Source organism: Nyctereutes procyonoides, unplaced genomic scaffold, assembly GCF_905146905.1.
Source record: "Nyctereutes procyonoides isolate TBG_1078 unplaced genomic scaffold, NYPRO_anot_genome, whole genome shotgun sequence".
Classification (NCBI taxonomy): Eukaryota; Metazoa; Chordata; class Mammalia; order Carnivora; family Canidae; genus Nyctereutes; species Nyctereutes procyonoides.
This window is the reverse complement of record NW_026575133.1, coordinates 9,146,889-9,161,520: the sequence shown is the minus strand read 5'-3', so window position 1 is coordinate 9,161,520 and position 14,632 is coordinate 9,146,889. Positions and strand designations below refer to the sequence as shown.

The following is a 14,632-nucleotide window of genomic DNA, read 5'->3' as shown; positions in this document are numbered from 1 at the left end:
GGGATCCTCGGGTGGCTCAGCAGTTTAGCACCTGCCTTCAGCCCAGGGCGTGAGACTGGAGTGCCTGGATCGAGTCCCACGTCGGGCTCCCTGCATGGAGCCTGCTTCTGCCTCTGCCTATGTCTCTGCCTCTCTCTGTCTCTCTCTCTGTCTCTCTCTCTCTCTATGTGTGTGTGTGTGTGTGTCTCATGAATGAATAAATAAATACAATCTTTTTAAAAAATAATAAATAAAATAAAATCCATAAGTACCTCCCTTGAGAGGTAACTAGTCCATTTTGTGTGTGTGTGACATAGAATAGGTACAAGGTAGATTCTAAATTACGGAAAAGTTGTTCTCATTATTTGCTAATAATTCCATCATATAAAACGTTAATTTATACAACTTGATAAAGACTCTCCATGACCAACAAGTAATGAACATAAGGTCATTTCAGAAGCTCCCCATAGACCATAGTGCCCTCACCTCTGAAGGGCTTCCTATTACCTGAGTTCATCAACATTAGCCACACTCCTGGCAAGAATTCCCTTTTCTCGCCGAAGTTTCTTAATCTCGAGTTTGAGAATTCTCATGTCCTCCACCCTCTGGTTGTACTGGCTCTCGCCTTTATTCAACACAGATTGTTGGATCTTGATCTTCTCATAGAGCAAAGCCAATTCGTCATTGCGCCGAACAAGCTGAGACCCAAGGATATCTCTCTCGCTGATGACCTAGAAAAATAGGGAAAGGCATGGTCATCAGGGAACAAAAAGTCTCACTTTTCATTATGGCAGCCTCTTTCATTCTGTCAAAGATTTCTCAAAGGCCTGTGTGTGCCAGGCATCCAGTGGGCAATATCCTGCTACACAGTCAACACTGAGCTCCTCCCATATATTTGCTGTCCCATTGGAAAGAGATCATCATCATCATCATCATCGTCATCATCCACTATTTCTTGGCCCATGGGTGTTTGGGGTGTTTGATTTTTTCCCAACCCATTATTTTATTGTTTAAATTTGAATGACTCTATGGTGGGCTAGCTCTTGCCAGTTTCCACCACTACTTACTGTCTTACACTGGCCAATTTACCTTTTTTTCAACCTGCCAAATCTCTGAAAGCATTTAAGTTTCTAATCCCCTAATTATACCTTTGAGTTTCTAATCCAGAATTATGTAATTATTAGTTGCAATTATATGTGAGCAGTTAGTCTTGTATTAGAATGTAAGCTCCCTGAGGACAGGGACCTTACTTTCCTGTTGGCCAGTGCATCCCCCGGTGCCTAGGGGATAGTAAGTGCTCAATATGACTTGAATAGTGAGTGAATGTTTCATAATTAATCAACAGAAGATGACTTTCTATTACTGTTCTTCCAATAGATTGAATGCAAGAGCTTAGAGGAGAATGAGGATTCATGAAAAGTTGAATCAAACAGTTATGTCTGCTGATGAGGTTTGCAGGTCCAATGAGGAGATATTCCTACCTGGTCTAATTCCTTCTTCTGTCTCAGCCTCTCCCCATCAGCCTCAGCAATGATTCGCAGGAGTTTTCTCTCTTCTGCTTCCTGCTTTTCAATGAAGTGTTTGGTCTCCAGAGCTTGTTGTCTTAGTTTCTGCAGCTTGGCCTGACAAAGAGTGAAAGATACAGACAATTTTTGCTCTAGGGCAGTAGGACCTGGGTCTTCATGGCCCAGATTTAGAGGCACAGTTGTTCTTATATTCTCCTCTGATGTTTCATTTAACCTGGCTTGATCACTCTCACAAGCAAAACAAGCTCCACACACATACATGCACACACACAAGCCTGTAAAGAAACAGCAGTGCATGTTGGTGGGAATGTGAACTGGTGCAACCACTCTGGAAAACTGTGTGGAGGTTCCTCAAAGAGTTAAAAATAGATCTGCCCTACGACCCAGCAGTTGCGCTGCTGGGGATTTACCCCAAAGATACAGATGCAGTGAAACACCGGGACACCTGCACCCCAATGCTTATAGGAGCAATGTCCACAATAGCCAAACTGTGGAGGGAACCTCGGTGTCCACCAAAAGATGAATGGATAAAGAAGATGTGGTCTATGTATACAATGGAATATTACTCAGCCATTAGAAACGACAAATGCCCACCATTTGCTTCAACGTGGATGGAACTGGAGGGTATTATGCTGAGTGAAGTAAGTCCGTCAGAGAAGGACAAACATTATATGTTCTCATTCATTTGGGGAATATAAAAAATAGTGAAAGGGAATAAAGGGGAAAGGATAAAAAATGAGTGGAAAATATCAGAAAGGGAGACAGAACATGAGAGATTCCTAACTCTGGGAAACGAACTAGAGGTGGTAGAAAGGGAGGTGGGCGGGGGTGGGGGTGACTGGGTGACAGGCACTGAGGGGGGCACTTGATGGGATGAACACTGGGTGTTATTCTATATGTTGGCAAATTGAACACCAATAAAAAATAAATTCATAAAAAAAGAAAAGATAAAGCAGTGCACATTACCGTGATCATGTTTATTCTATGAGTTGTGCCCTTGAGGGATTTCTATCACTTTTCTATATACGTGTAGCAGAGGTTTCATTGGTATTCAGCAGCTCTTCCCTTACCAGCTAAACAAGGTGAGGATTCACAAAGAATAGTGCCAAGGAGGATGTAGGGATGAAGATGGGGGAGGACCTTTGTACGCACCAGCTCCCGTAATGGTCCTAACACCACCAGCATATCAACTACAAAGATAAAGCCTGTTGCAAGCAAAAATTAAATTAACAAAGATGGAGCCAACTATCTACCTTATAAAAAGGTCTTGGTGGAACAGCAGAGATGTCACAGTATAAAGAGATATATAGATCCTATTCCTAAGATGTTTCCAATCTAGATGAGAAAATAAGATATACAAGTATTATGTGAATATTAACAAGTCCAAGCAGTGATTTTTCAGTATCACGCAGTGAATTGATGCTACAGGAGGTCAAAGTACTATGGTTGTTAGGGAAGCTTTCTGGAGAGCTCAGATCTTGATGCTCTTGAGGTTATATGGAAATAGTAAGAGTCATGGGGACAGGGTACCATGAACTGGTCAGTTTCAGAAGGAAAACACATCTCATTAAAGGACACATTCGTTCCAATTCCACAAGTGCTTGTGACCTAAATACCTCAGGCATAATACCAGGCACTTTGCAAGCTACTCTTATCCCTACTCTTATCTTATTTTATAAATGCAATGTGTAATTGACAAAGAAAAACAAATTAACTTGCCCAAGGTCACACAGCTAGTACACAGCAGAGTTTATTCCAACCCAGATCTTTTGATTCCAAATCCTGTGCCCCCGAAGCTATCACTACCCAATTATTCCAAGCGAAATACAAAAAAGTAAGACCCGAAGGATTCATCATCCATTAGAAATGACAAATATAACCAACCACATCACAGTGGAAATGCTGTCTACTGGGTGAAAAAGGACATGGGAGTACCCAGGAATTAGCTTCTAATTCCTGCCTGCCTAGGGATTAGAGGGAGGAACCAGTGAGAGCTTTGGCAACTGACAGATATTTCCTAAGTGGAGAGGCTTGTGTTGGGGGAAGGTGTTAAACAGCCAAGCATGCAAACTGTAAAGTACCTGGTGTGTTCACCACACAGCCAAGCATCCAGTGTGGCTGGATTAGAGTGTTAGGTAGGGAATAGCAAGAGGTAAAACTGAGCCAGACTGGGAAGGGTTTTGTGTGTCACACACTGTACAGAGCATGCAGTGGGGAGCCACTGAGGTATTCACACTAAAGAAAGAAGAGTATGTCTTGAGAGGTCCTAGGCCCACATAGGAAGGACAGACCAGGTCAGCACAATAAGAAACAAATGAGAGGAAAGCACTGATTTCACCCATGCCTGGAAACATAAGGGAGATGACAAAATGATATTAAGTCCCCAACTCTTAATGGCTAACAGGTTGGCAAATGACAGTAAAAAAGTAATACATTTTTCTTTCAAGGAAGCATTGGGACCTCCCTCCCCCACCCACCAAGAGATAGAAAACCTCATATTTGCAAGTGCCTGTGACCCAACCCAACTTCTAGTTGAGTTGGACTCATGAAGACCAAGAACCATTAATTCCATACCTCAGGCTTTTGTTCCAACAATAGAGGATACAGCACACCTAGGATCAGACATGTAATGTCACAAATGAAATGTACCTGGCTAATGGGAAACCAAAGGGTTCTTTTGTGACATTTGGTTTGTTCACTCACAAAATATGTTTTGGTCCAGGGATAAGCAAAAGGAAATAAGTATTGAGAAAAGACCTTCTCTAGTATTTACCACTTTGGGGGATTGCCTGTTGGGAAAGAGAGCAAAGAACCAGCATTTCTCTTTCTATCATCAGTTACGGTGACAATGAAGACAGCCATAAATACCTGTTTGGCTCATGTTTTCTTTAATAAAACTTTTATTTTCCCAGATGTGCAACATTCCCTTCCCTGTTCCTAAGTGCCAAAAGCTGATCAGAATCCATCAGCAGAACAAAATGAAACCCCTGTTATATTAAAATGCAATCAACGGTGTGTAAAAGTATCTGTCTGAAATGTAAAACCATTCACGCGTTTGGCATTGCTGTGTTTTTTTTTCATAATATATCAAAATTCTGAGTGGTCTCCTTATGTCATAAATTTATGGGCTGTAAACAAGATGTGGCATTAGACTATGGCAGCAAATGTTAACATCAACAAAATACCTTGAATCTAATGCATTTAGCAGCTATAAATCTGAGCTGTCTTACCCAGGAAAGATGGTAACTGCTGTGTGCCCAAAAGCACATCAAGCAATGTTCTGGGTGGACCGTTGGGTATCCACATTTCTCAAGGTGTTACCAGTGGTATGAAGTTGTAATACACTCACAGGACACACTTGTTAGTCACTGACTCCACAATTAGTTTTGTGGCAGGTGTTTACAGAACATATATCATCCTATTTGGCTGCAGGTATAAATCATATCTTAAGAATCAGACTCACAGGTGTTTCACCCATTTGTACATGATCCCAATATTCACTGCATTTCACAGAAACCATCCCTTTACATCTAAGACCTAAAGTTTTCCAGCCATGGGAATAATTAGGCTTTCCCTCTCTCTCCCATCCAGGTCATCCCAGTAAAAGGATAAGGTGTCCCGAAGCCAGTCACTAATGTGATGCTGGGCTCTGGACATAAAGAATCTGCTGCTGAATTATTCACCAGGAATCAAAGTGCTGTCAGAATGATGTGGGATGATTTGGAGGTGATGAGGCAGATCAGGGGCTTGTTAGGACACTCCAAATGAGATGGCTCCGTCAGCACTGATGAAACAAGGCTGGGACGGAATGGGAAGATGAACACACATGCAGCGATGTCTACGAGGACTATTGACATTCTGTCATAACCATAATGTGCTGACAATGTCTAGAATACTGAGGAGTCAGTAGGGCCGGGTAGCAACTGAGAAAGAAAAAGAAACATGAAAGGAGCAAGATGTTTCTTTTGAGGGGGATGAGTGAGGACAAAGATGATCTATTATGGACAACTGTTTGTCATCTTGGAGAAGTAAATTAGGTTGTCCTGTCAAAAGGTGTCTCATGGTCTACCACACAGGGCGGGGGAGTAGGGGTCTTGCCCTTCCATGAGGGATTATGTGCCCACAAAGCTTTGTAGAACCCAATAATAATAAGCTAAATGTCTCTTGGAGCAAGGTTACTTGAAAATCTGCCCTTCCCTCCGGGGTTTTGGCTTGCAAACTTCAGATGCATGAAATCCAGAGACCTGTGTGAAACGTGATTCAAATATGAGGCTAAAAAAGTCAAGAGGCTGAAACTCAACATTTGAGCTGTCATATTTTTCTAAAGAATGTCAAACGGGCTTCATGATAGGCCAAAATTATCCAGTCGAAGCACCATTGCAAGTCACCCTTGGATAACCTCAAAGAATAAATCAAGCGGACATCCTTTTTCTATTCCTCATTCTTACCTCAATGGGAAATGCTAGGGAGAAAAGTCATGGTGGCTTCACAATAAGTCCAAAGCAATCACCTTTCTATAATTGACGGCTCCAAGCTCTCCAGACCCTGGATTCCCCATTTAGAGCAGACTCTCCAGGGTAGAAATCTTTTATACTCATCTACCATGTTCACCCACTCCCAGCTCTGCTAGACCTGGACCAAAAAACAGAGCCCTCTTGCCCTTTATTTTCTTTTATTATGTTGCTTATTTGGAGCTACACATGCATGATGATGGAGGACATCACTGAAACAAATATTAACCAAAGTCAAACTCTAGAGAATTAGGAATAATTGATCTGTTATGTAGGATATTGTTTTTTCTAAAGCAGAATTTGGTAGAAGGCAGTTAGTTCCACCTTGGACCCCATTATGGGGTAATAATCTTTTGAAAAGAACATTAGCTGGGGATGTAAGAGATGAGGATTGATGTCATCCTTTAAAAAGAAAAATATGATGTACCAAATAGAGTTAAATGGAAGCCTTGCTAACATAGGGTCCATGAGGCCCATGGGTGAAGCAATATTTATAAGATTCCTCTGATTCATTCAATGGTAAATAAACACATCCCACTAAGGGCTCTGGGATGGAACAAGTTACCATCTGCAAAATTATTTTTACAAACAAGGATAACAGGGGCAAAGATGCAGGCTATTTTCCAATTTAAAAAAATATATTTATGTTTCTTCATATGGAAATTAATTTTAATGCAGAATTATTTATTACTTTTTTATCATAAGCTAGAGTGGAGAGATGAAAGTCTCAGATAAATATCAATTATCACATCTTTTCTGTTGTATTTTGATCTTTCTTATACCAAATGTGCCTTGATTTCCTGTAGTAGTTTTATTTCCATGAAGACCTATCATTAAGTTGACAAAACCTATTAGGAAATTGAGAGTGCACATTTCAATCTATGGCATTTTGGAATCAAGGAAATTTGGTATTAAAGTGTCCAACACCAGCTACACATTTTCAAGATAAGAACTATCTTTCAGGGATGCCTGGGCGGCTCAGCAGTTGAGCGTCGGCCTTCGGCTCAGGGCGTGATCCTGGGGTTCCGGGATCAAGTCCCTTATCGGGCTCCCTGAGAGAAGCCTGCTTCTCCCTCTGCCTATATCTCTGCCTCTCTCTGTGTCTCTCATGGATAAATAAATAAAATCTTCACACAAAAAAAGATTTATCTTTGAAAACTATTATGTGCAGAAACCAAGACACCAGGTCTCTCATTTGCTATAGATAGTTCCTCCAAGAGGCTCATAAACATGCATGAGTATTCTGTATATACATTTTCAAAATGAAACTAATACTTTCATACTCTAAGAAGTTCCTTTTTAATTCCTTGGTCAAATGGATTAGAAGGGAAATCTTTTGGATTAGATAGGAAAAGAAAAATACATTAGGTTTAGTGAATGTGTATAGTAAAACAAATTTGGTTCAAGGATTGAAATTATACCATTTGAAATAATGGTATAATTATTTGGTATGTATACTTGGAAAAAGTTTTTGTATTATATTAGTAGACATACAACGTGCTAAGTTCATAGATTTAAAAGGATTTGTCTTAGTAATAAATTTGAAGACAGAGGTGGTTCCCTGGAAGAGTGGCTAAGGATAGTGTGGGCAGAAAAGTCAGGTGCACATAAAGCAAACAACTATTAGGAGCAGAGGGACAAAAGGTCTTGCCAGCACCATCTTAGGAGGAGTTTGGGAGAGTGGGATGTGGGTGTTGGACTCAGGCTGTAAATGCAAAGGGACTATAGCAAGTCTGTAACCTCCAGGACTTCTTGGGCACTGCCCACCTGCTAGGTTCTCTTCTGCTGATGTGATGGTAGCAGCGCAGGTGAAGTAGGTATTTATGCATCTCCACTGGCCTCCTCCCCCTTCCACCTGGGAGCACTCCCCATAAGGAAGCCTGACCTAGAGGTAGTAGAGCTCATCCTCCTGGGTCCCTGGTTGCTGTCCCTGTCCCCTTTCCTTCAGTGAGCATGAAGCCTGCCGCGAGTGGGGCAAACAGACAGACTTCTGGTCCATCGCTTTTCTTCTAAGTTCTGTACCTTCAAAGTTTCCTTCTCCTTCTCTATCCGCTGCTGTTCCAGATGTAGCTTCACAAGTGCTGACTCTTTGGCTGAGATTTCTTCTTTCAGCTGATCTACCTGATGGGTCATAATCTTTAATTTTCTCTTCATCTCTGTTATTTCATCCTAACAAAATGAAAGAAGGAATCTTTGAAAGTGAATTAAATAGACATCACCATCTGTATAAAATTCAATACATATTCAATAGCTTTTAAAGGAGGTTCTCTCAAAACAATGGTCTGAACAATTACCACTGGGCTGTTCCTTTGTATCTTGTGCCCATCAACCACCAAGTACTTCATAGCTTTAACTCTCAAAATATTCTCATGAGATATATACAAAGTATGCGTAATGGCTATGCCATACACAACACACATACAACAAACACATACGTACAACACACAAAACACAACACACACACACTACATACTGCATGCAACACATACAACAAACACGCAACACACATACAGCACACACAAAAACACAACACATGACAAAGACACACACACAATATACACATCTATTCCTCATTTTATAAGGAAGAAATTGGCCCCACAACAAACATTATAACTAAAAGATTACAAAGCAAAGATCTGCAATTAAATGACAAGAGCATGCTGCTCCCCTCTGAGTCCCATGATAGCTATTGGCAGCTCTAAAAATTAGAAACAGGAGAATGGCAATTCTACATAATAATTAAAAGCAGGACCATGATCTTCACATCCCATCGAGTTGTATCATTTCCACTTGAAACAACCTGATAATTCTGCACAAACTGATCTTCTCTTTCAGGTGAATTCCCTGAGATTTCTTGCTTGCCTTGTTCTAAATTCTGCCATCAGGAAAACAGAAACTGCTTTAAACCCAGAAGGGGGGAGAAGTCAAATGTAAAGACATAAATATATTCTTTACCTGAGCCTCAATCAGATTTTTGCTATACAGATTCCTGTCTGATCTCACAGCTTCATAAAGGTTCTGTTGTTGTTTTAATTTAGTCTCTGATTCAGCGATTTTTTTCTTGTAGTCAAAAATCTGCATTTCACGGATTTTTATGTCTTCCATGTTCATGAGGAGCTGGAGAAGAAAGAAGTATATGAAAGGGTTAAAGACCCAATCTGTGGTTATCAATTTGGGACAAACAGATTTTGATCTAAGGGTAGCTGGTAGAAATGTTCACAGCTGGTAGAAAATCTGACTGAGGCTATAATCACTGCGGTACAACACAGAAATTCAGCCCAGCTGATTAGGGGCAAACATACATTTTATCACACTAGAGTTCTGCTCAAGCATGAAGGCTTAGCACAGTTATTTTCTGATCACAAGAGGAAAAAAAATAAATAAAGGAATTCTTTGAATTCTGAAAACCTCTCGGGAACACCCACCCACCAAAAAAACAAAAGAAAAAGAAAAGGCACGGGTTTAAACAGATCTTCCCATGGAGCACTAAGAAAGATAAGAGATAACTCAGCTGTTTGGCCACACTCACAGCTTTATAAATTTAACCACCAGAAAGAAAAGTGGCCTTTGGACATCGATAGTAATCAAAATGCTGTCTTGCCAATGTCAAACTCGCTCCATCAGGGAAACTCAAAGGACTTCATAAAAATGCATTCTGTTGTGCTCAAAACATTTCTAGGCAAGATGAGATGTGAGAATAACTGCCTGTTTTTTGCAAGTATGAAAAACCCAGGCACCGAATTCCACCGTGAGCCAATAACTTCTCAACAAGCAATCCATACCGTTGAAATTACATAATCATGACTCTCAGCTGCAGTGTCCACAGAAATTGATTTTTTAAAGACAAACTTTTTCGAAAATTCCTTAAGAAGAAAAACTTTAGCAAGGAGGACTGATTGAATCAATGGGATTATGGTCTGGACAAAAGCTAGAACATACAAAGAGAAAATTCTCCAGAGTTTTCTCAAGGCATTCCCTTAATTAATGATTACAGCTAAAGGAGATAAACAGCAATGTGACAGATAATAGAGGGCAGGGCATGTCCTTGCAGTCACAGGGCCAGGGAAGTTCCCTCTGAAGAGGAGGCATTTTATCTAGAACCTAATGGTCAAAAAGTACTTAGATCTTTGCCATGTTCATAGTCAGTGGGACTCAAGTGTGGGCTACCTCTGAGCAACATGCTCCCGAATCACTGCTATACATAAGCCTTTCGTTCCATCTGTGGAATTAGTATGCCAGAAAATACATTCCAAGAAACTCTAAAGCTTTCCCATCAGAGGTAATGATGCCTAGTGTTTAATATATTTATCCTTTATATCTTTAAATAAACACCTTTCAAAGTTTTCTTAGATATATTTAAGGAGGGATGGGATTAAATTTTAGTAAATGCATTTTTGGCATATATTATTTTGTACCATTTTTTTCTTATTGGGTCTATTAATTTGATATACTTACTAATAAATGCTTCCCTTTACAAGTATTTTAATTTTATTTCTTTGTACAGAGCCCCATGTGCCATAATTTTAAATAAATTCAGCAGTGTGAAATATTTTTTTCCTTTTACTTATTTATCTGGACCTTCCTTCTCTCTTCTACCCATATCAACCCCTTACCAACATATAAAGCAATGATTAACAATTTAGTATGTATTCATCCACATTTTTCTTTGAACTCTACATATTCTTCTACTCAGGCCTTCTAGCACAGTAATAGCTAATAGTTCTCAGACACATTCTACGTACCAGGCATTCTATATGTATTAACTCATTTAATCTTCACAAAATCCTATGAGATGTGCATTATTATCACCCTCATTTTACAAAGGAAATTTAAGTCAAAAAAAGTAAAAAAAAAAAAAGTATTATCATCCATAGCTACTCAACTAGTAAATATTCAGACACAGGGATTTGTTTGCCTTCCTTTGTCTTGCTTTTCAGGTTTTGTTTTTATTTTTTAGCAAAATGTGATCTTTTAATATATATTTGTATGCTTTTTAATCCCTCAATAATACTTGGGAGAATCATGTAGAGTAGTTCTAATTCATTCTCTTTAAAGGTAGTTTAACACTCCACAGTGTGGCTGAGCCATCATCTCCTTAGCTCTTCCTCTGTAATGGGCATTAGCTTGGCTTCCACTTTTTTGCCACTCTGAACCCTGCTGCAATAAACATCTTTGTACATGTGTCCTTATGCACTGTGTTTTCAATTCTGTTGGGATGGATTCCCGGGAGTGGAATATCTGGCTCAAAAGACATATATATTTTTAACTGTAATAGATATTGCTAGATTGCTTTCCAAAATGGCTGTAACACTTTACATTTCCATAGTGCCAGCAATAGTTTTCTTAATAGAAAACTATCCTTGCGGTTTCAGGATAAACCCTCTTTGGTCATACTGGATGATTCTTTTAATGTACTGTTGAATTTGGTTTGCTAGAGTTTCATTTAGAATTCTGTGTACATATTCACAAGTGATCTAAGTCTATAACTTTCTTTTCCATTTTATTTTAATATCAAGGTTTCTACTAGTTTGGTAAAGTGAACAGAGTATCTTTCTGTTCAGCCATTCATTCACTCACCCATTTATTCATTTACTCAATAAACATGTATTGAGAGGATTTATCTCTCAATGGCAGGCACTGTAAGAGCACTAGTGACATAAAGAACAATAAGACACATTCCCTATCCTCAAGTTCACCTCTAGTGAATGACTCCTCCACAGAAAGGAATAAATAGAGCCAGGACAGGAAACTAAGACATGCATTAGGTGTTATGAGAGAATCAAACACTGGAAGGTTGGGACACCTGGGTGGCGCAGTGGTTGAGCATCTGCCTTGGGCTCAGGGCATGATCTTGGAGTCCCAGGATCAAGTCCCCTATCAGGCTCCCTGCATGGAGCCTGCTTCTCCCTCTGCCTATGTCTCTACCTCTAACTCTCTATGTCTCTCATGAATAAATAAATAAAATCCAAATAAATAAATAAATAAAATCTTTAAAAAAAACACTGGAAGGTTAATAGATAGTTTCTTCTGAGAATGGTTGTACACATAAAATCTGAGCAGTTAATATTTCGGATTTACATAATTTGTGGGAACTACCTCTTCCTTTTTATTCTTCAGCCATCCCAACCAAGGACTCACATCAGACCCCAAGCTCTCTCCCAGACCTGGAGTCTTTACTCATTATCCCCACGGAAGGCATGGGTTCTCTATCAATGCAAGCAAGGTCAATCAGTATCACTCCCAAAAGAATGCAAAGTGCCTGAGCAGCACCTTTTCTAAAGTTATGTAGCCAGAGAATTATTTGATTCTTCAAAGTTTGAAAACCTCAGTTCTAAAGTTTTTGGGCCCTCTGCAAGTGTTGGGGATAATTCTTCAACTTTTTTAGTGGCTTCCATAGTTAATGATCTTCTCACATTTACTACTTCTCTTCAAGTCAAACCTTGATGTGTGTACGTATTTTTGAGAGAAGTACCTATTTCAACCCATTTTTTAAATGTATGCCACTAGATTCGTACCAAGTATTTTTATATGCTTTCACTGTTTTATTGTTATTAAAGGTGATCGTCCACTTTGTATGTAAATAAAGTAGCAAAGAGTAAGAATGGTTGAGGGCCTAGAAGGAACAAAATTTAAAAATCCAACACAAGGAGATTTGGAGAAAAGGTATGTGGATTGATCTGAAATGAAAAGAAACCTCTTTACTTTTCCCATCATTTCTTTGATCCCTATCTGTAGATTCCTTCAAAATGAGTAGCAGGTGGTCTTTAAGATACCACCACTGGTAACTAAAATGTGTAAGTTTTAGAAATAACTGTAAAACCTAAATAAGATATCCATTACTGGGGATCTGTCGTTTGATTTAAAAAAAAAGGGAAAGGCACTATTTTGGACTAAAATTTAGCCTTTCTGGGATGCCTGGGTGGCTCAGTTGGTTAAGCATTTGCCTTCTGCTCAAGTCATGATCCCAGGGTCCTGGTATGGAGTTCCCAGAGTTCCCAGTGGTCAGTCCCCCTGCTCAGTGGGGAATCTGCTTCTCCTTCTGCCTCTGCCCCTCTCCCTGCTTATGCACACACTCTGTGTCTCAAATAAATAAATAAAATCTTCTTAAAAATAAAAATTAAAAATTAAATTTAGCCTTTCTATGGACATGATCATCCTCTTTGGAGCCAGTGAAATGATTGGATTGAAAATACTTTGAACGGTATCATCAGCATTCAGAATATCAAGCAGCACACATCAGAGAAAAGAAAAAAAAAATGCTCCTTCAATCACTTTAAGAGATGTTATAACAAGAATCTTCCCTTTCAGAGACAGAATAATGCTCCAGAGAAAGGATATGGCCAAGGGCATTTCTTTTGGGGGCATCCAGTAGCAGGGTTCATCTTTCTGCACATAACAGTGCAGGAAATCACAGGGCACTTGCTTCTGGCTTCTTGAAGCTGGGAATAATAAGAACTCATCATGATACAAGGAAAATCAAAGGTATTTTAGTTAAATGACAATGGGAAAAAATATTGAAACTAAGGGAAAAGACAATTTACAAAGCAATTTAGTTCTAAGTGTTGAAACTCAATTTGTTTCGATGGAAATCATTCAAACCAATGTCAAATCCTGAAAATTCATAAAATGTGTGGAGTGTTAAATAGGAGCAAAACCTTTAGTCAGCAGAATGTCCCCTGTTGCAAATGGCATATCAGAGAATATGGGATGCCAGCTATAGGACTGGAGCTTAATTAATTGATTGGAGCTTAATTAATTGATTACACTTCCGGTACCCCAAACAACTCATGAGAGAAATCACACCTAAAAATAAAAAGCTTTTGTTACAGGTGGAGACTTGGAGATCCCAGCCTTTGTAAGCCCACTTCAGACTAGCCCAGAAAATGCTTACAGTGCACTCTGACGGTACCGTCCCAGTTTATAACCTACTACCTTTTTTTTTTCTGTTAAAACAACCTGCCAATAGAAGGAAGAGTGAGATAAAAATCAATAATGCATGCTGGAAATCTGCAGCATAGTCAAAACATCACATAGTTTAAGGCAGGATAAGAAAGTAGGTCACTGAATTTGGAGCCCTTTAACTTACATTTGATGAAATATCAGTATAATAAACTCCTCCAATAAGTTTTTCTGACTCAATGTCAATGGTTTGAATGCTGACAATGCCTTTACCTTCATAATGAAACTGAAAAACTCACTCACTGGGGAAAAGAAAAACCCTATGTGGTCAGGCAGGTGAGATTTTTTAAGACTTCTCTATTTTTCTTGTTTTCTTGTTTTATTTTATTCTCCACCTTAGAGAGGCACGTCTTTGTTTCTGGGGTTTTTTTTAAGGTTTTAGTTTTTTAAGTAAACTCTCCACCCAACGTGACGCTCAAAATCACAACCCCGGTATCAAGAGTCACACATCCTACTGACTGAGCCAACCAGGCACCTCTGTTTCTGTTCTTAATAACATATTACATCATATTATTAAATAAGAGACATAATCATATCTACCTCAGAGGGCTATTATGAGAATTTAAGTCAGAAGATCATATATTTGCTCCATCCTATAAGTACCTAGCAGATCACAATTTAATAAAAATTATCATGATGTGTTCATATTCTGTCATG

General features: G+C 39.2%; 1 protein-coding gene across 1 annotated transcript in view; it reads right to left on the bottom strand.

Annotated features, from left to right (window-relative positions):
- CFAP58 (cilia and flagella associated protein 58) overlaps window positions 1–14,632 on the bottom strand; it is a 97,664-nt gene that overhangs the window by 53,474 nt on the left and 29,558 nt on the right. Inside the window, exons 10-13 of the mRNA XM_055299868.1 lie at window positions 8,972–9,133; window positions 8,039–8,185; window positions 1,461–1,601; window positions 487–710 (exon numbers count right to left, since the gene is read on the bottom strand). Of these exons, the coding sequence (XP_055155843.1) occupies window positions 487–710; window positions 1,461–1,601; window positions 8,039–8,185; window positions 8,972–9,133 (674 nt within the window). The remainder of the gene's footprint in view (window positions 1–486; window positions 711–1,460; window positions 1,602–8,038; window positions 8,186–8,971; window positions 9,134–14,632) is intronic.